We start from the raw sequence: 26,738 nt of genomic DNA on the forward strand, positions 1-26,738 counted from the left end.
TTTGTGGACTGTTGGCACAGTCTTGTTGTAGTTAACATTTGATTGCTGTTGGTATCACTGGGAGGAATTGACCTCCAGGCCAATTGGCTGTGAGGACCAGCTGTGTCTACACTGGAAGATCTGTTGTGCAGGAGACACCCTTATGGGGCAGGACTTGCTTCAGTGGGTCTTTGGTGCTCACTGAGTCTGCCCCTTGAGTATGTCTCTTATGGATGTGAAGAGTTGTAATCCAGTATGGTCTCACACTGATCACTGGGTACACTGGCTCTTGGATCTCCAAGGAGGTGCAAGGTCAGCCACTGGCTGAGGCCACCCAGCAGGAGCTACAGAGACATCTGCAGATTCCTCCTCTTTGTATGGGATTTGGAAGTGCCCAGATGAGGCCCAGCTGTAAAGCAAGACAGGCTGCTGCTGCCGGGCCTTGAGCCTTCTTTTGGAAGCTCTGGGGCTCTCTGACCCAGCTGCAGTTTGACAGGTTTTAGGTGGAGAAAGGGCAGGCCATTCATATGCACAAGCAGATGCGCACAGCTTGGGTGGGGTTGTAAATTTGGTGGGGTGGGGTCTCTGGGAATCACTAGGGCAGAGCAAACAGCAATGGCTGCCAGTCAGCCCTGCACAGGATAGGTCCCCAGTTCTCCGCATCCTGCACCCTGGTCCAGGAACAATGATCACTGTGAGCACCTCTGAGATAAAGCCGCCCTCACGTTCCTGTCCCGATGCCAGACAGTCCAGGTTCTCCTGTATGTCTGGGTCCCCCCTAGTCTCTCCTGGAATTAGCATTCAGAGCAAGCAGGAGCTTGTATCTCCCTCCCGATTAAAAGAGCAACACATCCAGGTGCCAGCACTTTCCGCGCCTCCGCACCTCTTACCAGTCTCACTGCACTTTCTTCACCTCTCTAGTTGTGGAACTTCCACTCAGGCAGCTTTACCCCGGTTCTGGGTGGTCGTTGTTCTGCCTTTTAATTGTAATTTTGATGTGGTTGTGAGAGGCTGCAAGTATAGATGTTTACTTATGCCGCCATCTTGGTTCTCCTCCTCAACTTAGCCTTTTGTAGATATAGAACACACTTGCTTTCTGATTTAGCTAAACTTTTTCCAGCCCAGTGAAGTACCTCAACTTCTCTTTCAGGTAATTGTCAGCAACACAGCAGTGAACATCAACACAAAGCACATTATTATTATAGATCACGCAGGGAGAAAAAAGGGTAAAATATTTAACTGTATCAACTTTTTATTATATTCTGCACAGTGAGAAAACCAGAAGTTATTTTCAAGGTCCACCATTTCTTCTTTTCAGTCGGGTCAAATTTCTTTTTATTTTTATTTTTAATGTATTTTGATTTTTTACAGAGAGGAAGGGAGAAGGATAGAGAGTTAGAAACATTGATGAGAGAGAAACATTGATCAGCTGCCTCCTGCACACCTCCCACTGGGTATGTGCCCGCAACCAAGGTACATGCCCTTGACCGGAATTGAACCTGGGACCTTTCAGTCTGCAGGCTGACACTCTATCCACTGAGCCAAACCAGTTAGGGCTCGGGTCAACTTTCTAAGCTTTCTAAATCTCTGTTTTCTGGCTAATGAATAAAAAGTAGTATTCCACTGAGTCTCCTATCTACCTACTCCAGGAATTCTGTGAGGAACAAATGAGATGAGGCACAGGAAAACGCTTCACAGATATTTGGTTACAGTGGAAAGTGTTTCCACCTGGCTATAAAGCAAGTCGTGTTCCTGGCCTGAAGAAACTCCTAGGAGGCTATTCGTCACTAGGGAGAGAAAGCCAGGTGCTGCTACTTGACAACATTACCCGGACAGAGGGAAGGACACTTATCATATTAGCCTTTTATACAGATAGACTAGAGGCCTGGTGCACGAAAATTCGTGCACTCGGGTGGGGGTCCCTCAGCCCGGCCTGTGCTCTCTTGTAGTCCGGGACCCCTTGGGGGGTGTTCGACTGACGGCTTAGGCCCACTCCCCAGGGGAACGGGCCTGAGTTGGCAGTCAGACATCCCTCTGAGCCCGGGAGCCCTCGGGGGATGTCGGACTAGCGGCTTAGGCCCGCTCCCTGCCGGACAACCTTAGTGCTGCCATGGGGGCAGGAGAGGCTCCCGCCACCGCCACTGCACTAGCCAGCCATGAGCCAGCTTCTTGCTGAGCAGCGCTCCCCCTGTGGAAGCGCACTGACCACCAGGTGGCAGCTCCTGCGTTGTTCGTCTGCCCCCTATTGGTCAGTGTACGTCATAGCGACCCGTCATTCTGCCATTAAGGTCAATTTGCATATTACCCTTTTGTTATATAGGATGGTTTTGTGAATACATTTTTTCCTTTAAAAAACTATATCAATGTAGGTAGAAAGGATAATCTACTTGGTAAAAGATATAGATAGATTAGAGAAATAGGAAACAATGATTAGGAAGCTATTGAAGTAATCAAAGCAAGAGATAGTTGCAACCTATATTTATTGTTGTTGACAATATAAAGGAACTGTGTTTTGGTTTTGGTTTTAATGCTCTAAATTCTCTTCACTTAGAACTCCCATTAGTTGAAAATTCTTTTAGTTTTTATTAGAATAGTATTTAAATGAGACTGTGTAAGGTCTAAATCTTATTTTACCCAATTCTGGTTTTAGGCAGACATCAAGAGCTCTGTCTCATGATCTGTATGCTTATAATTTATCTTGTGTTCCATCCATCCCTCCAACTCTAAAACTAACTGATTTGCCCCAGTCAGGTAGATCAGTTGATTAGAGCATCATCCGTATATACCAAGGTTGTGGGTTCAATTTCCTGTTAGGTCATATACAAAAAGCAACCAATGAATGCATGAGTGGAACAACAAATAGATGTCTAAATAAACAAACAAAAAAACAATTTTAAAACTTAAGTGATTGATTAGTGCTTTTGGACCCCACAGAATTGGCTGCTACTCTATAAAATGAAAGGATAAATTTATCCACTGACTAAGGACCTGCTATTGTCTACAGCAAATGCTATGCATAACTGCTATTCAGAAGGCTTGTAGTTCAATTCCAGATGATCTCATAGAACTATACCTGTCTTTTTTCCATTTTTAAATCATTTTTTTTTTTTGCTTTTTAAAAATGTTTTAAAGTATTATGTCTCCTTTTTCCCCGATTGATCCCCCAACCCCCTCTCCCCCTGCCACTTACAGCCTCCAGGACAAGCCCCTATAGCCCCAGTGTGTGCGTCCATTGGTTATGCTAATATGCATGCATACAAGTCCTTTGGTTGCTCTCTACCCCTCTCCCCTCCCTCCCCTGCCTTCTCTCTTAGGTTGGACCGTCTGTTCAGTGTTACCTTGTCTTTGGATCTATTTTTGTTCATCAGTTTATGCTGATCATTGTATCCCACATATGAGTGACATTATGTGATACTTATCTTTCTCTGACGGTTTATTTCGCTTAGCATAATGCTCTCCAGTTCCATCTATGCTGTTGCAAATGGTAAAAGTTCCTTCTTTTTTTTTTTTTTAGCACCATAGTATTCCATTGTGTAGATGTACCAGAGTTTTTTAATCCACTCATCTTCATTTTTGTTTTTTAAATTACAGTTGACATACATTATTATATTAGTTTTAGGTGTACACTGTAGTTGTACATAAGTTGCTTAACTTATCAATCAATCATCCCAATAAATTTTGCATCCATCTGACAACATGCATAGTTATTAGAATATTAGTAACTTCATTCCCTATGCTGTACTTTACATCCTCATGACTGTTCTGTACTTCTTAATCCCTTCAGCTTTTCACCCATCTTGCTAGTCTCCTGCCTAGCTAGCCACCCTCAAAATGTTCTCTATATTTATGAGTCTGTTTCTGTTCTGCTTGTTTGATTATATTGGTTTTTAGATTCAATTATTGATAGGTATGTATTTATTGCCATTTTATCGTTCATATTTTTTATCTTCTTTTTTTTTTCCTTCCTAAGAAGACCCTTTAACATTTCATATAATATTTGTTTGGTAGTGATGAATTCCTTTAGCTTTTTCTTGCTGGGAAGCTCTATATCCCTCGATTCTAAATGATAACTTTGCTGAGTAGAGAAATCTTGGTTGTAGGTCTTTGCTTTTCATCATTTTGAATATTTCTTGCTACTCCCTTCTGGCCTGCAAAGTTTCTTTTGAGAATCAGTTGACAGTCTTATGGGAGGACTCCCTTGAAGTAACTAACTACATTTATCTTGCTGCTTTTAAGATTCTCTCTTTGGCTTTAACCTTTTGCATTTTAATTGGTGTAGGCCTCTTTGGTTTCATCTTGTTTGGGACTCTGTTCTTCCTGGACTTTTATGTCTATTTCCTTCACCAAGTTAGGGAAGCTTTCTATCATTTTTTCAAACAGGTTTTCAATTTCTTGCTCCCTCTCTTCTCCTTCCAGCACCCTCATGATGTGAATGTTAGTACACTTGAAGTTGTTCCTGAGGCTCCTTAAACTATCCTCATTTTTTGGGGGGATTCTTTTTTCTTTTTTCTGTTCTGATTGGGTGTTTTTTTCCTCCTTATATTCCAAATAGCTAATTTGATTCTTGGTTTCATCTACTCTAGTGTTGATTCTCTGTAAATTATTCTTTACTTCTGTTAGTTTATCCTTTATTTCTGACTAGTCCTTTTTTATGCTGCTGAGGTTCTCAGTACATTAAGCATCCTTATAACCAGTGTTTTGAACTCTGAATCTAGTAGATTGCTTCTCTCCATTTTGTTTAGTTTTTATTTTTCTGGAGTTTTGTTCTGTTCTTTCATTTGGGACATTTCTTTGTCTCTTCATTTTGGCAGCCTCCTTGTGTTTGTTTCTATGTATTAGGTAGAGCTGCTACATCTCCCAACTTGGTAGAGTGGCCTAATGTAGTCAGTGTTCTGGTGGCACAACCTCCCTGATCCCCCAAGCAGGGCCCTCAAGGGGCATCTCCCATGGGGGCTGTGTATTCCCTCCTCTTGTAGTTTAACTTTGATTGCTGTTGGCTTGTCAATAGGAGGGATTTACCCCCAGCTCAATCAGCTGCAAGGACTGGCTATGACCACCAACCACTGACCTTTGAGGGGTGGGGTGCTGGTGTGGATAATCAACTGTGTAAGAGCCCATCTCACAGAGCAGGACTTACTTCAGTGGGGCTATGGTGCTCGCTTAGTCCGCTCATTGAGTGTGTTGCCTATAGAGGTGGTTGAGCCATTGATGCTTTGATATAGTCTAAAGCTGTCCACTGAGTTACTGTCTGTGAGGCTTCCCAGAGTTGCAGGCCAAGGTCAGCCACTGCTTTTGTTCTGCTGGGGGCCACCCAGTGTGAGCTACAAAGCAGTCCGCAGATGGCTGCTACTTGTGCTGGGTTTGGAGTGCCCAGGGGAGGCCCAAGGACTGCTGCTGTGAGTACCACCCTGAGGCCATTAGCCAGAGGTACGGGGCATGCTGAGGCCCGCTGCTGCTTGTTTGAGAGATTTTTAAGAGAATCTGAAGCATGAGCAAGACAGGCCATTTGTATGGAAAAGCTGCTGGAAACAGCTTAGATGAGTCCGAAAGTTATGAAGTTGTATGTCATGGGGCTGGGGGTGGCGGGGGGTGGGGGCAGTGGGAGGGGCCAAGGACAAACAGTGTGAGCCATGTTGATGGAGACTCAGATATAACTCCCACCTGCCAGCTCTGTGGGGGTAGGCTCATCCAAGGATCAATGGACTCTGCCAGCACTTCTGTCTGGGAGAGCTTGTTTGCCCAGTTCTTGCCCTGATGCCAGATAATTTTGTTCCTCCCCATATGTCTCTGTTGCTTTTCAAGCTGCAGTCCCAGCACTGAAGCTCAGAGGGAGTGAGTCTGACTAACTCCCTGAATGGGCCCTTTAAGAGGAATTGCCTGGGATCAGCAGCCTTTGTCTTCCTCAGCCTCAGTCCCTGCTGGTTTTTACAGCCAGAAATCATGAGGACTTCTCTTCCTAGCACTGGAACCCAGAGTTGGGGGTGGGGTGCTGGTGTGGGGCTGGGACCCCTTGCTCCTCAAGGTGGGGCTCCACAGCTGAGATATCCCTTCCAGTTTTTATCTGCCACATTTTTGTGTAGTATCAGCCTGTTCCACATCTTCACCTCCCCTCATAGTCTGGATATGGCTTCTTTAATTCCCTAGTTGTAGGACTTCCATTCAGCCAGATTTCAATTGGTTCTGAATGATGGTTACTCTGTAATTTAGTTGTAATTTTGATGTGGTTGTGGGAGGAGGTGAGTACCACTCTTACTTATGCCACAGCGTTGTTCAGAAGTGAGAGCTTCCACAACTAAATCTTATTGAAGATCCTTTCCAAGAAACAACACATCCTTTTGCCACATGTCCAAGAAACTGCAGCATGGCCTCCCATTTCTGAGCACTCAGTTTTTTTCTGAATGTGCTGTAGCTAACATAAACCCCTGTATAGTGGATAGTGAAAAAGTTACAAAAGAATTAATAATCAAAATAATAAACTGTGACTTCAATAGCTTAATTGCATAGATATCAGACTTTCTTTTCTAAATACATTTATACATATTCTCAGTTAATGCTACCATGTGTTCTGCTCCCTTGGAAGTAAAACAGGTTACAGCACTGATGGAGTCTTTTAGCACCCTTAAATGTATTCATATTCCCATTTGTTCTGTGTAACAGTTATAATAATAATGTTTATGTTGTGTGGGTATTCTTGAATTTATCATTTAAAAGATTCAAAATAGAATCTATTACTATGTGATGTCTTTAGATTTTCTTTGAAGACATCTTGGGACTTCTTTGAACTTCTTATTTTAAGATAATGAAATTCCTTTAAATTTTACCTGAATTCCTTGTTTATATTTCACAACATTAGAAAGATTATTTTTAATATTGAAGTAGTGAATGTCTTTTTCCTTGATGTTTTTTAGAAGTCTACCAGAAGTTCATATAATGCTATTCTATGACTTTGTTAGCTTTATTTTATTAAATTTATCTTATAATATATTTTCATTTGTCTTTTAAATTTAAGATATTTTGCCAGGTTTTTAAAATTAAAGAAAGATCTTCTTTGTAGTTAATTGTTATATTTTAAATATGCTACACATCAAATTTAAAGTATTCATATGAACTTCACGTTTCTAGATTTTAAAAATAGCCATTATCCTAAAACAAACAAAAATCTTCTATTCACATAGAAGCAAAAACAGTCATGAGTATTTTTATTTATAACTAGTAAGGTCACCTAAATCACATTCAAGAAAAATAGTTTATAGCTATTGTTTTTCTACCTTTTAGTTTTTCTTTTTCTGTCTTTGAATTTCTACTTGTTCCTTTCCTAAGCGTAAATGCTCTTTTGGAGGATTGATCAGTCAACCAGTATTTATTGGAAATATTTTATATGGAAGGCAAGGTGTTGTGAAATTCCCAGAGCATTTTAAAATTAGGTTTCTGCCCTATCTACTTAGAGAAGTAGGACATAATTATATCACAACATAACTAGAGATTCTAGGTGATAAATGAGAAGTGTTAGATCCTTTCAAAAAGTTTATTTTATATACTTTATAAATATTTTATTCTTCCTCCCCTTTTTGGCCTATTGACTTGAGTGAAATTGTGGTCAAAAGATTAAAATGAGCTTTCAAGCTTTCCTTATTAAAAATATTTATTGAGTTTCTATTACTTTCTGTGCCAAATACTTGGCTAAAGGCTTTAATATTATCTCATTGAATTCTTGTGATAACATCTGAAAGTAGGCATTTTCATTCCCATTTTCAAATGAGGAAAGTGAGACAGAGTGTGTAAGTAACTTGCTCATGGTTACCCTAATTATTAATGAATTTGAATATAGGTGTCTTAGTTCAGTGGGCTTTTTTCTACTTATGTTATCAATTAGTCGTGGTTCTTTCAATGATGATAGAAAAAGCTATGTGAATGAAGAATGATACTAAAGATTACAATTACAAAAAAACAAAAGGGTGAACAAACCTTTCTCTACTGGTATACGATATTAAATATTTTATATAGACTCATAATAGGTTGTTTATATAAATATCTAATTATTATTCCATGGGTCTATTAACCCATGTTAAGAGATCCTGTCTTTTATAATTCCAAATATGAAAGTCTTGAATACAGTGATAACTAAGGATCTATTATTCTTATGTTTTAACTAGTGGCCCGGTGCACGAAATTCGTGCATGGGGGAGGGGGGTGTCCCTCAGCCCGGCCTGCACCCTCTTCAATCTGGGACCCCTCAAAGGATGTCCTATTGCCGGTTTACAGGGAATGGGCCTAAACTGGCAGTTGGACAACCCTCTCGCAATCCAGGACTGCTGCCTCCTAAGCGCTCACCTGCCTGCCTGCCTGATTGCCCCTAACCACCCTGCTCACCCTCAACTGCCCCCTGCCGCCGGCCTGCTCACCCCCAAATGCCCACCCTCCAGACTGATCACCCCCAACTGCCCCCTGTGCCAGTGGGCTCGCCCCCAACTGCCTCCCCTGCCAGTCTGCTCACCCCCAACTGCCCCCCCTGCTGGCCTGCTCGCCCCCACCTCCCCTCCCCACTGGCCTGCTCGCCCCCAACTGGCCCCCCTGCTGGCCTGCTCACCCCCAACGGCCCCCCCCACCAGCCTGATCACCCACAACTGCCATTCCATCCTGGCCTGATAACCCACAACTGCCTTTCCCTCTTGGCCTCTAACCGCCTCTACCTTGGCCCTGCCACCATGGCTTTGTCCAGAAGAACATCCAGAAGATCTCCTGGAAAGTCTCCCAGTCTAATTAGCATATTATTACACTTTTATTAGTATAGATAGAGGCCTGGTGCACGGGTGGGGGCAAGCTGGTTTGCCCTGAAGGGTGTCCTGGATCAGGGTGGGGTTCCCTTGGAGTGTGGGGTGGCCTGGGTGAGGGGCCTGTGGTGGTTTGCAGGCTGGCCATGCCCTCCCATGGGCTGAGGGTCCCCATGGGGGGTGTGGCCAGCCTGGGTGAGGGGCTGAGGGCTATTTTCAGGTTGGCCACACTCCCTTCAGGTTGGGGGTCCCCACTGGGCTTCCTGGCCAACCTGGGTAAGGGGCTGAGGATCGTTTTCAGGCTGACCACGCCCCCCGGCGATCCAGGCTCCAAGCCCCTCCTTTTTTTTTTCTCTAGCTCCTCCTTGAGTGGAGGCTAGGGCCGGCTGGTGACCCAGGCCCCCAGCCACTCCTTGAGTGGCAGCCAGGGAGGGCGGGAAGCTTGGCTTCTTCCATCGCCGGGGGCAACCCAAGCCTCCTGCTTGATCCAGCTCCATGGCCTCTGCCATCTTTGTTGGGTTGATTTGCATACTCACCCCTGATTGGCTGGTGGGCGTAGCGGAGGGACTGTCAATTAGCATGTTTCTCTTTTATTAGTGTAGACGTTTTCAGTGTTTAATGAATAATAGAATATTATGTTCTGTTGTTACTAATAATGAAATTAATTACTAATAACAATAATTAATAAACAGGAATAAAGATTACTTTCCTTTTGCACTCGGATGTCGAGTGTGACTCGACACAGCATCGGTAGCAGCTCTTTTTATACTCTTTGAATGTATCAATAATTTGAAATATAAAAAAATCAAAATAAGTTTGTATGAAAAGAAACTCCAGTTTTTTATTCTACTGCCGCACCTTGTAAAATCTCAGGTATTTAAAAAATTAAATCCCTAGTAGAATAAAGGAATCAAGAAAAAAGCAAGCGAGTGCAAAGGGTTAAGTTTAGTATCTAAAATATTAAAGAACTTAATTGTTAAAGTATATTTAATTGGGTATGTCATACCTAATTAGGCATACTGGGTTTTTATTTCAAATTCTTTTCTAGTCTGAAACTTTTGTGATATTATGTGGTAACACTTTTATCATTTTTATTAGCTAGGTATTGAACTTCGGGTTCAAATTTTACTGTTTTGCTTTTTCTAGATATTCTGGTAACTGTCACCTCTTTTGAAACTGAAGTGTATTTGGGGAAAAGGGGCACAAAATAGGTGAATGACATGTTCTCTTTGCATATAGCAGCTCAAACTGCTATGCTATGCTTCTGGTAAATTCAAGCTCTGATCTCTCACAGGTACTGTGATTCTTCTTGTCTGACTCAATCTCCATAGTGCCTCTGCCCTGCTCTAAGCAGACAGTATCTTCACAGTTTCTTTTTCTTTTCTTTTTTTTTTTTAATATATATTTTATTGATTTTTCACAGAGAGGAAGGGAGAGGGATAGAGAGCTAGAAACATCGATGAGAGAGAGACATCGACCAGCTGCCTCCTGCACACCCCCCACCGGGGGATGTGCCCGCAACCAATGTACATGCCCCTGACCGGAATCGAACCTGCGACCTTCCAGTCCGCAGACCGACGCTCTATCCACTGAGCCAAACCAGTTTCGGCCACAGTTTCTATGATACACTTTTCCATTAAAGCTAATGGAACAATGGTGTTCACATGTAAGATCTACCCAGCCAATTACATATTAATTGCAGTTGTCTACAGCCAGGTGTTTTCACTGTCTCCTTTATAGGTAAATGGAAAAGTCATTTTCATTGTCTTTGTTTCAGCGTTCTTACTTCCGTACTCTGCTCATGTATGGATTCCACTTCCTGGTGTGGTTCCTTTGTGTCAAAGGAATCAGGGACACACAGTGTGGGTTCAAATTATTAACGCGAGAAGCAGCTTCACGGACGTTTTCATCTCTACACATTGAACGATGGTAGGTTCCTAACTGGAATGTATCTGGTATATCTTATTATACAGCATTATTTCAGATAATGAGAAGCAGGCCTCTATTCTCATAATGAACATCCAGGTTTAAACAGAATTGACACTTTTTCTATGTAATCTGTGCCTTTATACTTTACTGGTTGGATTTAAAGTTATGAATTCATTTTAATTATAGATAGTATAAATTGAGAGGACTGGAAAATCCTATGTCCTTAAGCTTTCTTTTTTTTTCTTTCCTTTACAGGAGTTAAGTTCTCTCTCCTGCCTAAGACCAATCTTCTGCATCTCCTTCCACCTTCTAAGAACCTAATCTTGTTTGCTTTTCTCTGTTATACATTTAGCCTTTTCCCCTCAATCACATCTTTCCCATCAGTTTTTTTTTAAATATATTTTATTGATTTTTACAGAGAGGAAGGGAGAGGGATAGATAGCTAGAAACATGGATGAGAGAGAAACATCCATCAGCTGCCTCCTGCACATGCCCTACTGGGGATGTGCCCGCAACCAAGGTACATGCCCTTGACCAGAATCGAACCTGGGACCCTTTAGTCCGCAGACCGACGCTTTCTCCACTGAGCCAAACCGGCCAGGGCTTTCCCATCAGTTTTGAAAACAATTTTAAATTTCTCTTGCCATTAAAATAAATTAACTCTATTGACACCGCCCCCCTCACCCCCTGTCAGCATCCCTTCAGCTCTAGCCCCGTATGCTTGCATAGCTGACCTTTTCTTGAAAGAGTGGTCTGTATTTACTCTCACCGTTTTCTCATTTCTCACTTCACGCTTCACCCCACCTTAATATGAATTTTTCCTCATCCTTACATCTAAACATATGGTTACCTTCATGTTGTTAAATTCAGTGGTCATGTTTTATATGACAATTTATTGTCTTACTAGTAATTAACCCATCAGCAGCTCTCAATGCTTCTGAACTCTCTATCTTGAAATATGCTGTTCCCTCAGCATATCTTTATCCCCATCGTGGCTACTGTATTGGACAACATAGTTCCAGGATATTGGGAGAGTTTTAGTTAAAGAACATTTAAAAATATTGTTTTTCTTCTTTAAATGTTATGCTCATGTGCATGCCTTTTTTAAAAAAATATATTTTTATTGATTTTTTACATAGAAGAAGGGTGAGGGATAGATAGTTAGAAACATCGATGAGAGAGAAACATTGATCAGCTGCCTCCTGCACACCTCACACTGGGGATGTGCCCGAAACCAAGGTAAATGCCCTTGACGGGAATCGAACCTGGGACATTTCAGTCCACAGGCCGACACTCTATCCACCAAGCCAAACCGGTTTTGGCATGTGCATGCCTTTTAAATTATTTTTTTGGACTTGGTTGGCATAGTACTGACCTGACTTAAAGTTTTAGCCTCTCACATTTCTTTATGGTCCAATTATGTTTAATTTGGACCTGTAAAGGAGAACTACCAAATATGCATGTATCAACTTAATTAGCAGTATTTTCTTTACCACTTTTCATCAATAGTTGTCATTTAAACATTTCTTTAAATCAAAATCATGTACACTTTTTAGTCAAGAAAGACTTAAAGAAAAGATCTTTTTAATGTAGTATAAATTATAGAAATCAAGTTGTGCATCTGTTTATTTCCATATGTCACCTGAGACTTCTTTCTTAAAGAATTTATCCTAAACATTCATTCAAATTTTTCAACTAAATTTCATTAAAACCCAAGTTGAGTTTCTAGGTATTAGAAAACATATAGCTGAAGTTAAAAGACTAGATATTTCTTTTATTCAGAATTACAGACTTGAGTATAGGTAATGTTAAATATCCTATATATTAAAAGCCCAGCGACTGAAATGGCGGAACCACCAGAATGACCAGAGACCAGAATGACTGCGGCCGCATGCCCCAGTTGACCCCACCCCCCCAGCAGTGACACCCATCCCCATCAGGGGCATGGCCAGCCTGCAAACCACCCGCGGCCCATCGTCCCGGCTGGCCCCAACCCCCAGGGGGGATACCCAACCCGATCTGGGTCCCCCATCAGGGCAGGCCAGCCACCACCCCCATGCACCAGGCCTCTCTACTATATAATAAAAGGGTGATATGCAAATTGACCCTAACAGCAGAATGACCAGAACGACCACTCGACCAGTCACTATGAGGTGCACTGACCACCTCTTGGTCCCTTTCCCCGCCCAGCAGGCTCCAATCTCCCAATGGGGAATGGGGAACTGGGGGTGGGTGGCAGGGGACATGGGTAGTGTCAATCCAAGGTCGCCGCCCTGCCAGTAGCCCCACACACAGTGGGCGACCTGCAGCAGGGGCAGGAACAGCCAACCTCTCGGTCCCTTCCCCCCGGCCAGCAGGCTCTGATCTCCCGATGGGGAACAGGGAACCAGGGGTGGGTTGTGGGGGACAGGGGCGGCGCCAGGCCAACGCCCCCACCCTGCCGGTTGCCCCACACACAGAGGGTGACCTGTGGCAGGGGGCGGGGCTGACAAGTGGTCGGAACAGCCAACCTCTCAGTTCCTCCCCCCAGCCAGCAGGCTTTGATCACCTGATGGTGAACAAGGAACTAGGGTGGGTGGTGGCGGATGGCGGAGCCAGCTGCAGGCAGCCGGGGAAGATGGCACTGATTGCAGGCCAGGCCTAGGGACCATACCAGCACACGAATTTCGTGCACTGGGCCTCTAGTAAATATATATGTATAGAATCTCCATCCTCACATGTACCTCAGCTAAATTCTTTCTATTTAATCTTAAGGTATAATTTAACCCAATTTATGAGTAAATTTAAAAATGAATTATTTTGAAATGTATTTTCTTCTGATAAATACTTTCTATTTTTAATCAATGTTATACATGTTTCTAAGTCAGCCCCATAAGAATTCTAACAAAAAAACAACAGTTATCCCTAATGCCATTTCCCACCACCCCCAATTCATACTCTCTAACTATAGCCACTTTCAACACTATACTGTTTTTTGTAGTATTTGTTTTCCTATTCAGAATGGTTCTGCATAGCTACGTGTCCATTTTTCAGTTTTATATATTACTTTTCAGAATAGAAAATTAATGGATACCTAATTAGTTCTCTTAAATTTCTGTGCACCCTCCACACTTATTCTCCTAGTTTAGTTTAAAAATAATTTTTGGTTACATCAGTATTGATGTAATTGTTACAGCTATGTAAAGATAATTTACATTTACCTCGGCAGGGGGCAGGTAAGGGTTGGGAGGAGGTTGGTAAAGGAGGGTGGGTAAATGGGAGATATCTGTAATACTATCAACAATAAAATATATATTTTAAAAAACTACAGGGTGCAATATGAATATTACCTTTCTTGTTTTTCTACAAATAATAACTATTGCCCCAGCCAGGTGACTTGGTTGGAACATCATCTCATGCAACAAAAAGGATGCGGATTCGATTCCCAGTCAGTGACATATCTAGGTTTTGGGGCATGTATGGGAGGCAACTGAGTGATGTGTCTCAAATCAATAAGCATATCCTCAGGTGAGGATTAAAAAATTAAGAAGATAACAGCTATCTCATGTTTTTGATATATTATATTATATTATATTATAATCCATCAGGAGTACAATTCTCCTCCTTGGGTGTTCCTTTCTAGTTCTCTGGCCTCCGGTCAGTTCCTGTTCTCCCTCTCCTTCTCCTTGGTTTATACTCCCGTTGTAGTGGAGCACATCCTCTGTTCAATTCCCTAAATTTGGAGAAGGCAGCTTTGAGATTTTGCATGGAAATAGGTATCTTTATTCTCAAATTTATTTAATAGTTAGCTGGAGAAAAAATTAAGTTGGAAATCAGTGTTTTTATGTAGTCCAGTTCTGTAGATGATGTGAATCTTAATATGGTACTATGGTATGTTTCTCCACATAACCCCATCCCCGCCCACCACCTTTGGAAGTATTCAGGAACTTAGTATGTCCATTTTTTTAAAGATTTTTTTATTGGTTTTTAGAGAGGGAAAGAAAGAGAAACACCTTTGTGAGAGGGAAATGCCAATAGGCTGCCACCTGCATATCCGCTACTGGGATCCAGCCTGAAACATAGGTATGGGACCTGACCAGGAATCATACCAGTAGCCTTCCAGTGCATGGGACAACACCCAGTAAACTGAACCACACCTCCAGGGCTTAACATGGTTATTTTTAAAAAATTAACTTTATTGGTGAAAGTATAACACATGTCAGCTTTTTATTGTTATTTTCCCCATTGAACCCCTCCTCTCAGGCAGGCAGGCAGAGGCGTTTAGGGGCAATCAGGCAGGCAGGCTAGCAGTTAGGGGCAATCAGACAGGCAGGTAGAGTGGTTAGGGGCGATCAGGCAGGCAGGCAGAGGCAGTTAGGGGCAATCAGGCAGGCAGTTAGAGCGATTAGGGGCAATCAGGCAGTCAGGCGAGCAGTTAGGGGCGATCAGACAGGCAAGTAGAATGGTTAGGGGCAATCTGGCAGGCAGAGGCAGTTAGGGGCAATCAGGCAAGTAGGCGAGCAGTTAGGGGCGATCAGGCAGGCAGGCGAGTGATTAGGATCCAGCGGTCCCAGATTGTGAGAGGGTGCAGGCCGGGCTGAGGGACACCCCTGCCCCACACACACACCCTCCATGCACGAATTTTGTGCACCGGGCCTCTAAGTTAGTGTATAAAAGTGCCATCAATTTCTGGGTGTTAATTTTGTATCCTGCTACATTGCCAAAATATTTTACTAAATCTAGTAGTGTTTTGTGGAATCTTTAGGGTTTTCTATATACAATATCATGTCATCTACAGATAATGACAGTTTTACTCTTCTCCAATTTGTATGCCTTTTATTTCTTCTCTAATAACTGAGGCTAGTACTTCCAGCACTATATTGAATAATAGTGGTGAAAGCGGACATTTCTGTCTTGTTCCTATTCTTAGGGGAAATGGTTTTAGATTTTGCCCATTGAGTATCATGTTGGCTGAAGGTTTGTTATATATGGCCTTTATTAGGTTAAGGTATGATCCCTATATTCCCATTTGCTAAGAGTTTTTATCTAAAAAGATTGTTGGATTTTGTCAAATGCTTTTCTGCATCAATTGTTATGATCATGTGGTTTTTGTTTTCCAAGTTTTTTATGTGATGTATCACATTTATTGATTTGAGAATATTGTACCAGCCTTGCATCCCCAGAATAAATCCCACTTGGTCATGGTGTATGATCTTTTCAATGTATTCCTGGATTTGATTTGCTAATATTTTGTTGAGAATTTTAGCCTCTATGTTCATGGGGGATATTGGCCTGTAATTCTTTTTCTTTGTGCTGTTTTTACCTGGTTTTGGAATTAAGCTAATGATCCTCTCTAATAAAATGGTAATATGCAAATTAACCATCACTCCGCTACATAAGCCACGCCCACCAGCCAATCAGGGTGGGTATGCAAATTAACCCCAATCCAAGATGGCTACAGCCACAGAGAGCAAGGTTTCCCAGGTAACAGAGCAAGCCAAGCTTTCCATAGCCGTTGCAGGCCTAAGCCTCCACTCAAGCTACAAAGTTTCAATTATAGAAGGTAAACAAATTCAAACAAATGGCGGCAGAATGGAGCTTGAGAGAGCAGGCCAGAGTTACTGGCGGCAACAGGGGAAGCAAAGCTTTCCGCACACCCTGGCTGTGCCCACCCGCTTAAGGCTACAAAGTTTCAATTGTAGAAGGTGAATTAACTGCCACAGAAATGGCTGCCGGAGCCCCAGGCTTGGCTCCACTCCAGGCTACAAAGTTTCAATTGTAGAAGGAAAATAAATTCCAGATACCAGGGCCTCCCCTTGGGTTGCCAGGGGGCGTGGCCGGCCTGCAAACCACCACAGGCCCCTCGCTCAGACCGCCCCACACCCCAAGGGAACCCCCACCCTTATCTGTGACACCCTTCAGGGCAAACCAGCTGGCCCCCACCCGTGCACCAGGCCTCTATCCTATCTAATAAAAGAATAATATACAGATTGATCATCACTGCAACACACAATATAGCTGCCCCCATGTGGTCAAAGATCCTGCCCCATGTGGACACAAGATGGCCACCACAAGATGGCCAGAAGGAGAGGGCAGTTGGGAGGCACCCGGCCTGCAAGGGAGGGCAGTTGCGAGGGACCAGGCTTGCAAGGGAGGGCAGTTGAGAGGGACCAGGCTTGCAAGGGAGGGCAGTTGGAGGTGATCAACCCTGCAGGAGAGGGCAGTTAGGGGTGACCAGGCTGGCAGAGGAGGAAAGTTGGGGGCAAACAGGCTGGCAGGGGAGCAGTTAAGCATCAACCAGGCTGGCAGCAGAGTGGTTAGGGGGTGATCAGGCTGGCAGGCAGAAGCAGTTAGGGGCAATCAGGAAGGCAGGCAGGCAAGCAGTTGGGAGCCAGCAGTCTTGGATTGTGAGAGGGATGTCCGACTGCCCGTTTAGGCCCGATCCCACCAGGATCGGGCCTAACCGGGCAGTCGGACATCCCTCCAGGAGTCCCAGATTGGAGAGGGTACAGGCTGGGCTGAGGGACAACCCCCTGCCGTGCACGAATTTCGTGCACTGGGCTTCTAGTATTCTCATAAAAAGACCTTGGAAGTGTTTCTTCCTCTTGGATTTTTTTGGGAATAATTTGAGGAGGCTAGATGTTAGTTCTTCTTTCAATATTCGGTAAAATTCCCCTTGAAGCCATCTGGACTGGGGCTTTTGTTTACTGGGAGTTTTTTTTTTTATTATTATTACTGCTTCAATTTCATTAGGAGTTATGGGCCTATTCAAGTTTTGTGCTTGTTCCTGGTTGAGTTTTGGAAGATTGTATTTTTCTTGGAATATGTTGTTCATTTTGTCCAGGTTGACCAACTTGTTATATAGTTGTTCATAGTTGTTTGTTTTTTTTACAGTCCTTTGTATTTCTATGGGGTCAGTTGTTACTTCACCTCTTTCGTTCTGATTTTGTTTATTTGGGTCCTCCCTCTTTGTTTCTTGAGTCTGGCTAACAGTTCATCAATCTTATCTTTTCAGAGAACCAGCTCTTGGTTTCATTGATTTTTAAAACATTTTTTAAAATTTAATCTTTATTATTTCCTTCCTTCAACTTACTCTTTCTAAGTCTTTAAGTTGTAGGGTTAAATCATTTATTATTAATTTTACTTGTTCTTGGAGGAAGGCCTGTAGGGCTATGAACTTCCCTTTCAGTACTGCTTTTGCTGTGTCCCAGAGATTTGGGGTTGTTTTGTGATCATTTTCCTTTGTTTCCAGGAAGTTTTTGATTTCTTTCTTGATCTCTTTAGTGAACCCTTCATTGTTTAATAACATGCAATTTTGCCACCATGTGTTTGAATATTTCTGAGTGTTTTTATTGTAGTTGATTTCTAATTTCTTGCCATTGTGATCTGTGAAGTTGCTTGATATGATTTCAGTCTTCTTAAACTTAAAAAGACTCACTTGTTTCCTAACATGTGGTCTCTCTTTGGAAATGTCCATGTGCACTTGAGTAGAATGTATATTCTGTAGCTTTGGAATGAAATATTCTGAAAATGTAATTACTTCTGGTCTAGTGTGTTGTTTAGGATTACTGTTTCCTTGATTTTTTTTCTAGAACATCTATCCAGCTAAGTATATGCAGTGTTAAAGTCCTCCACTGTGATTGTATTGCTGTCCATCTCTCCTTTAAAATCCTCCAGAAGTTTTTTTTATATATTTGTATTGGGTGCATATATGTTTACCAGAGTTATATCCTCTTGTTGTATTGATTTCTTTAGTATTGTAAAGTGGCCTTCATTGTCTCTTGTTATGGCCATCACTTTGAAGTCTATTATGTCAGATATTAGTGTTACTACCCCAGCTTTTTTTTCCCAATTTCATTTGCCTAGAAAATTTTTTCCATCCCTTCACTTTCATTCTCTGTGAGTCTTTTGATCTGAAGTTAGATGGCCTAGGGTCATGTTTTCTTATCCATTCAACTACTCTATACCTTTTGAATGGAGCATTTATGCCATTTACATTTAAGGTTATTGATAGGTACTTATTTGTTGCCATTCCTACTCTTTTTTTTTAATATATTTTATTGATTTTTTACAGAGAGGAAGGGAGAGAGATAGAGAGTTAGAAACATCGATGAGAGAGAAACATCGATCAGCTGCCTCCTGCACACCCCCTACTGGGGATGTGCCCGCAACCAAGGTACGTGCCCTTGACCGGAATCGAACCTGGGACCTTTCAGTCCGCAGGCCGACACTCTATCCACTGAGCCAAACCGGTTTCAGCGATTCTTACTCTTTATGCCTATGTTTTTCTCTTTCTATTTCTTCTTACACCATTTCCTTTAGTATGTACTTCAGTGCTGGTTTGGTGAGAATAAACCCTTTTAACCTTGTTTTGTCTGCGAAGCTCTTTATTTCACCTTCAATTTTGAATGATAGCCTTCCTGGTTAGATTAGTCTGGGTTCATTCCCTTGGTTTTCATTACTTTCTATAATTCATGCCACTCCCTTCTGGCCTGAAGTGTTTCTATTGAAAAATCAGCTGACAGTCTAATGGGAGCTCCCTAGTAGGTAACTTTCTGTCTCTCTCTCACAGCCTTTAAGATTCTTTGTCTTTAATGTTTGCCATTTTAATTCTTGTGTGTCTAGGTATTGGTCTTTTGAGGTACATCTTGGCTGGGACTCTGTGTTTTCTGAACTTGGGTGACTTTTTCCTTTATCAGGTTAAGGAAATTTTCTGTCATTGTTTCTCCAAACAGTTTCTGTATTAGTTGCTTGGATTCTTCTCTTTCTGGTACTCCTATCATGCAAATGTTGTTTCATTTCATTTTATCCCATAGCTTCCTTAAACGCTCCTGCTTTTTAATTTTTTTTCCCACTTGCTGCTCTGAATGTGTTTTTTTATCCCTACCTCCTAATTCATGGGTTTAGTTCTCAACTTCTTCTAGTCTACTGTTGAATCCTTCCAGGGAGCTCTTTATTTCAGCTGTCATTCCTCATTTCCAATTGATTCTTATTTATTCTTCCAACCTCTGTTTTCATGTTGGTGTAGCTCTCAATAAGTCCTGTAATATACTCCTTAATTTCCTTATAATTCTCATTACCTTGCTGGTATTTCTCACTGAATTATTTGAGCACCCTTATTGCCATTACTCTGAATTCTTTAACAAATTGCTTGCCTCCATTTCATTTAATTCCTTTTCTGGCTATTCCTCCTTTTCTTTCATTTGGGGTTGTTTCTTTGTCTCCCCATTTTTGCTGTCCTTTTGTTTCTTTTTCTATGTAGTAGGTCAAACTGCTATGCCTCCCAGACTTTTTGGGGTGGTCTTATGTAGTAAGTGTTTTGTGGGACCCAGTGGTGCAATTTCTTAGATCTTCTGAGCTGGTTGCTTTAAGAAAGTCTCTTGCTTGAGTTATTTGAGTTCTCCTGTTGTGGTTATGTCTTGAATGTTATTGTTCTGTTCATGGATGGAATCTCCTCTCAGGCTGGCTGACTGTGTGGTTCACCCCTGACCATGTCAAGGAAGCAGTTGTGGAGGTGTGGTCTCCCAAGTGTTTTCTCTCCTCCCTTGATATAAGTCTCCTCCTCAGCTGGAATTCAGTTGGTAATTCCAGGTGAATGTTCTCCAATTTAGTTATATTTCCAGTTTGGCTCTGGGACAAGGTACATGACAGGTCTGCCTATTCAACCGCCATTTTTCTGACTCTTAACATGGTTATTTTTCATATGTTTTATTGAGTACTCAATAGACTATCTAAATCTGGAAACTCCCTTGTCCTTTACTTCTGAGAACTGTCCTTTAATAGTTTATTTGACAATCTCCTCTGTTTTCTCTTATAAAACTGAACCTCCTTACTGTTTATATAATTTTATCTTTTCTCCTTTCTCTTTTTCTTTTGGGATTTCAATTTTATCATTTAACCTGCCTTTTGAATTTTTATTTCTGCTCTCAAATTTTTTTTCATTGTTAATAAATCTTTATTGTTCAGATTATTACAATTGTTTCTCCTTCCCCCCCCCATATCTCCCCTCCTCCCAGTTCCCAACTTTCCCTCTGTCCTTACCTCCCCCCCCTCGCTATCCTTATCCATAGGTGTATGATATTGTCCAGTCTCTTCCCGTACCCCCCACACAGACACCCCCTTCCCCTGAGAATTATCAATCCACTCCCATTCTATGCCCCTGATTCTATTATGTTCATCAGTCTATTCTGTTCTTCAGATTTTTAATTCACTTGACTTTTAGATTCACTTGTTGATAGGTATGTATTTGTTGTTCATAATTTTTATCTTTACTTTTTTTCTTCTTTTTCCTCCTTTTAAATAATACCTTTCAGCATTTCACGTAATACTGGTTTGGTGGTGATGAATTCCTTTAGCTTTTAAGATCTGTGAAGCTCTTTAGCTGCCCTTCAATTCTGAATGATAACTTTGCTGGGTAGAGTAGTCTTGGTTGTAGGTTCTTGCTATTCATCACTTTGAATATTTCTTGCCATTCCCGTCTGGCCTGCATAGTTTCTGTTGAGAAATCAGCTGATAATCGTATGGGTGTTCCCTTGTAAGTAACTAACTGTTTTTCTCTTGCTGCTTGTAAGATTCTCTCTTTGTCTTTTGCCCTTGGCATTTTAATTATGATGTGTCTTGGTGTGGTCCTCTTTGGATTCCTTTTGTTTGGGGTTCTGTGCGCTTCCTGGACTTGTAAGTCTATCTTTTTCACCAGGTAGGGGAAGTTTTCGGTCATTATTTCTTCAAATAGGTTTTCAGTGTCTTGCTCTCTCTCTTCTTCTGGCACCCCAAAAATTCGGGTGCTGGTACACTTGAAGTTGTCCCAGAGGCTTCTTACACTATCTTCTACTTTCTGAATTCTCTTCTCTTCTTGCTTTTCTGGAGGCGTGTCCTTTGCCTCTTTGTATTCCAAATCTTTGACTTGATTGTTGCGTTCCTCTAGTCTGCTGCTGGGTCTCTGTATAATATTTTTTATTTCAGTCAGTGTATGTTTCATTTCTAGTTGGACCTTTTTCATATCCTCGAGGGTCTCATTAAATTTATCGGCTTTTTCCATAAAATTCTTGAAAAACCTTATAACCGTGGTTTTGAACTCTATCTCCAGTCGTTTGTTTTCCTCCCTTTCTTTTGTTTGGGATCTGTTTCCTTGCCTCCTCATTTTCATTTTTGCTGCTTCCCTGAGTTGGTAGGGTAGCTTTGTGTCCTATTGTGTCCTATTGGTTCAACGGGTCAGCCTCCCAGTTACCTGAGGTGGACGCTCTTGGTGCACCCCTTTTTAGACTTGTGTACAGCCTTGTTGTAGTTCAGTCTTGATTGTTGTTGGTCCCGGGGAGGAATTGACCTCCAGGCCAATTGGCTTGAGGACCTGCTGTGTCTATAAAGAAAGAATTGCTGTGCTGGAGACACGTTTATGGGCTGGGACTTGTTGCAGTAGGGCTTTGGCGCTCACTGAGTCTGCCTCTTGAATGTGTCCCTTATGCGAGTGGTTGAAATCTCACACCGACCACTAGATGCCCTCGTTTCTGGATCTCCAAAGGGGTGCAGGTCAGCTACTATCTGAGGCAACTCAGCAGGAGTTACAGCAAAAACAGCATTTTTCTCCTCTTTGCTTGAGTGGTTTTGGAGCAGTCTGACTGGAGCTGCAGTTTATTTGGTTAAGCTGCCACAGGGCAGACCATTTATATGCAAAAGCTGCTGTTTGGAGCCTGGGCGGGTTTGTAGAATGTGCGGGGCAGGTCTCAGGTCAGGGCGGGGTCTCAGGGCGTCACTAGGCTAGGGCGTGGCAAACAGCAATGGCTGCTAGTCTGCCTTTTATGCCTTTCCTGTTTCCAAGTCCCTGCGTCCCGTGCGTCCCAGTAAACACTGATTGCTTGGCGCACCTCTGCAAGAAAGTCACTCTCACTTTCCGACATGATGGCCGAGAGTCCAGCTTCTCCCCGTAGGTGTCTGGGTCCCCCACGCGTCCCCAGAAACTGGATTTCAGAGTGATCGGGAGCTTATCTCCCTTCGGGTTGGAAAAAAAGCCGCGCGTCCTGTCGCCCACCACCAGCCCGATTCACGCACCTCCGTACCTCAGCTCTTCCTCGTTTGTTCTTTCTTTTTCCTTCTTAGTTGTAAATCTACCATTCAGCCATCTTTCCTGTGGTTCTGGGTGGTAGACGCTTTGTCTTTTAGTTGTATTTTTGAAATGGTTGTGCGCAGTGGCAGTTTAGTTGTTTAACTTTGCCGCCATCTTGGTTCCTCCCCGAGATGGTTTTTCCTGCTCTCAAATTTTTAATTTCCTGTAACTTTTCTCTTCCAGTGTTCATTTTTTTATTCTATTGTTTTATGATTATAATATCTTCCACTACTTAATGTGTCATTTAAAACTTTAACATTTATTACTTTCCCTGCATTGTTTCTGTCCTCCAGTTAGTTCTTTGTTTGTTTTTGTCATTAAAGTTTATTCTCAGATGTCTTTATTATGGTTCTAAAAAAGCTCATCAGAAACTGTGTGAAGGGTCAAAGCCTCTGGTAGCCTAGTAGATTTCACTACAGATTAAATGATGGGGCCATTTTGTGTGGGAAACTTCCAACTATCATTATCTTTTAGGTTAGTCATTTTCACTGAATTGGGATCCTTTGATCTACGGCCTAGGAGACATGAACTAACTGGAAGAAAGGAAAATCCACATTCCCTGATTTTCAGGGAATCCACTGTTTGTACCCCCACTTGTTGACATCATTTGAGGCCTCTGGTGCCTGAAACTGGGGGGCTCTGCACCTATTAGCCTGCTTCTAGGCTTCTCCCACTGCCATTGTCTACTTTCCCTAATTACCACTTGTCCCACTTTCCAACTTTCAAAAAATATATTATTGTTATTTCCTCCTCTGTTCTGGTGTTTTTATTCCTTCATTGTTATTTTAATTTTAGTGGACTTTCAGATGAGATCAATAGAGTATGTGAATGTCTGTTATGTTTAAAGGAATCTTAACATACTCTTTGTTCTCCTGGAATGTATCAGTTGGTTAGGTAACAGGTATACCATGAAGTGAGGAGGAAAAGAAAACATGGTAGCTCCCCAACATTTGCAAAAGCCATGAAGGAATAACCCTTATACGGATTTTCTGAATTTTAATTATAACATTTTCTTTGGTAACAGATTGCTTTTACCTATAACATGGTTATGTGAGGTGTAATTTAAAAAAAAAATCTTCCTGTTTTCTAATATTTTTAGGGGGATATAAGAAAACATAATTGTCCTTTCACTTTTTTTAATGTAATTTCACTTAATCAGTGCTTTCCCATCACACTTCTTTTCATCATTCTTATGTTTTATGTCTTTGATAAGTCACTACCTATGCCTGATACCCTTAGAAAAATACTTAATAATCTTGTTCATATTCTTAAATATTATTAAAGCTAACTCAGACCACTAGGTAATTTTTTGCTTTTGTGTTAAAGGAGAGAGTTAAGGATTAAGCACCAGGCATAATATTCAGAGTATTTCCTTCTTTCATGAGTGTCACAATTTTATTTAAAACGAGTTTTACATAGTTCTTTTACAAACACACAAAAAAACCACATTTTTATAGATTATTTTATCCTCTCAAGTAGATATTTTACTATGATAAGAAAAAGATTAAATGTTTTTAAAAATTATTTTCACCATAGCTGGTTTGGCTCAATAGATAGAACATCGGCCTATGGACTGAAGGGTCTCGAGTTCGATTCCAGTCAAGGGCACATGCCCAGATTGCAAGCCCGATCCCCTATGTGGGGGGACGTGTGAGAAGCAGCTGATCAATAATTCTCTCTCATCATTGATGTTTCTCTCTCTCCCTCTCCCTTCTTCTCTGAAATCAATAAAAACATATTTTTAAAAAAATTGTTTTCACATTGAATTATCCAAGTATTTGGGAATTAAACTAGTTGCATATTGGATGGTGGTGTCAGTATTGCCAAGAAAACAAAACTCCAAATTCTGGTTGTCTGGGATCAGGGAAAACAGATAGAAGTGGGTTTTGAGCACTGGAAGTTTGAAGTGTGTTCCATGCAGTCTGGAAAGTAGGGTCTTAATGACTCAAGGATGAACATCTATGCTTTAGAGACAGTTAAAAGAATGTGGAGAAGTATAGCACAGGTAGGCATGCTTCTCTTTTTTATCTTAGTGCCAGTGAAAGGAAGCATTTGGTTGAGAGAAATTCTTTTTTATTTTTTTTTTTTATTTTTATTGATTTCAGAGAGGAAGGGAGAGGGAGAGAGAGAGAGAGAGAGAGAGAGAGAGAAACATCAATGATGAGAGAGAAGCATTGATCGGCTGCCTCCTGCAGGCCCCCCACTGGGGATCGAACCTGAAACCCGGGCATGTGCCCTTGACCGGAATCGAACCTGGGACCTTTCAGTCCGCAGGCCGATGCTCTAGCCACTGAGCCAAACCGGCTAGGGCGAGAGAGAAATTCTTAAGTAGATTTCAGGAAAAGTGAGTCAGGATTCAAAATCTGTAAGGACAACAGATTTTACTATACCAAGGGGCTGATTGAAGAGGAGCTTTGAGAAAGAACCTGTCTCATGGATAGAAGGAAGGATAAACTGGGAATTCAGATAAGAGATGATTTTAACTTTGTATGTAAAAGCAAGACTATATTTAATTACTATGCATGTATTTAATAATATTCAAAGGGCATTCAGACTAGTTTATACTGGCTTTTCACTTTTAGTAATTATTGATACTGTTATTGTCCAGGATGGCCTGGGGAAGGGAAAAGGAAAAGACACACCCTAAGGACCCTGTATTTAGTAAAGAAATCCTGATCTTTTGGTAGGAGAATTGTGTGATCAAGCAACTCTAAAGTCATTGAGAACATTCTGTCCGAAAGCTTCTCAGAGTTCTGTTTTATCAGCTCTCTAAATCAGTTGAAAATGCTCTCGATTCTGTACCTTGAGTTAGTTAAAACTGAGACTGAAAACCATCAGTCATGAAACTCCAAAATTAAATGTTTTTTAGGGCCACAGGCTGTTTTTATCCCTGGGAGTTTTGGAGTTGTGGTAGAGATATTTTTCATTTAAGTGTTATACAGTGACACCACATTATTTTATTTGCCTTAAAGCTCATGAACTTCTTAGCTTTTATTTGATCTTATGTCAATCTGACCATCAGTTTGATGATAGAAGCTTTATATCTGCCATGCAAGTTTTTTTAAAACATGCCAAGGTAGAGATTTAGTTACACTCCTTTTAAAAATAAATACCAATATATTTTGTATTTCAGGGCATTTGATGTAGAACTGCTTTACATAGCACAGTTCTTTAAAATTCCAATAGCAGAAATTGCTGTCAATTGGACTGAAATTGAAGGTGAGTACTATATATTTAACTTATCTTAAGAGAGGGTAGGGGAGACATGAGAAAATACAGTTGCCCAGTAAAGTCAGCTGGCTCTAATGTTCCTCCTTCCTCCATCAGGGCCTCCTCAGCTGTCTTAACTCTGAGTAGCAGTTCCATAGAGCATACTGCCTACTGCCTTATTGCTTTCTATATTTTTTCAGTCTTGGGGTCTTCAGTAGGCCTACCATCCTGCCCAAGAAATTCAGTAAAACTAGCTACAAAATACAAGATCTAAGTTTAGAAGTGAAATTTTTTCTCTCTCTTTTTTTTTTTTTTTAATTACAGAAATTTATTTTTCACAGTTCTGGAGGCTAGGAAGTTTTAAACAAAGGTCCGGCAAGGAAGGTTTCACTCGGGGGCCTCTCTGCTTGACCTGTATGCAGCTGCCATCTTGCTGTGCTCACATGATTTCTTTCTTGTGCACACACAGGGAGCTTGATTGTCTTTTGAGATAAACTGTATTATTTTCATCACCATATTTTTAGTATTGTGTTATGTCATCACTCAGTGATGGCCATATTGCAGGGCCATCTGAAATTTTCACTTTAGTTCCTCTCAAATTTCACTTCACTTCAGGATGTTTAGTTTTCCTAGTTTTCCACAGAAAATACTTTAACATTGAAGATGTTTAATTCTTATGTCCATCACTTATAAATAAGGTGGATGTGATAATTAACTTGATTTTGGTAATCATTTCACAATACAGGCAGTCCTTGGGTTACATTGGACTT

At 41.5% G+C, this 26,738-nt stretch overlaps 1 protein-coding gene across 3 annotated transcripts in view; it reads left to right on the top strand.

The window, feature by feature from the left end:
- The window catches only part of ALG5 (ALG5 dolichyl-phosphate beta-glucosyltransferase), an 89,662-nt gene that overhangs the window by 61,678 nt on the left and 1,246 nt on the right, over positions 1-26,738 (top strand). For all 3 annotated transcript variants that reach the window (XM_079778765.1, XM_079778763.1, XM_079778764.1), the window contains 2 exons: positions 10,528-10,679; positions 25,892-25,977. In XM_079778765.1, the coding sequence (XP_079634891.1) occupies positions 10,528-10,679; positions 25,892-25,977 (238 nt within the window). The remainder of the gene's footprint in view (positions 1-10,527; positions 10,680-25,891; positions 25,978-26,738) is intronic.

This window comes from Cnephaeus nilssonii (genome assembly GCF_951640355.1).
Source record: "Cnephaeus nilssonii genome assembly, chromosome: 8".
Lineage (NCBI taxonomy): Eukaryota > Metazoa > Chordata > Mammalia > Chiroptera > Vespertilionidae > Cnephaeus > Cnephaeus nilssonii.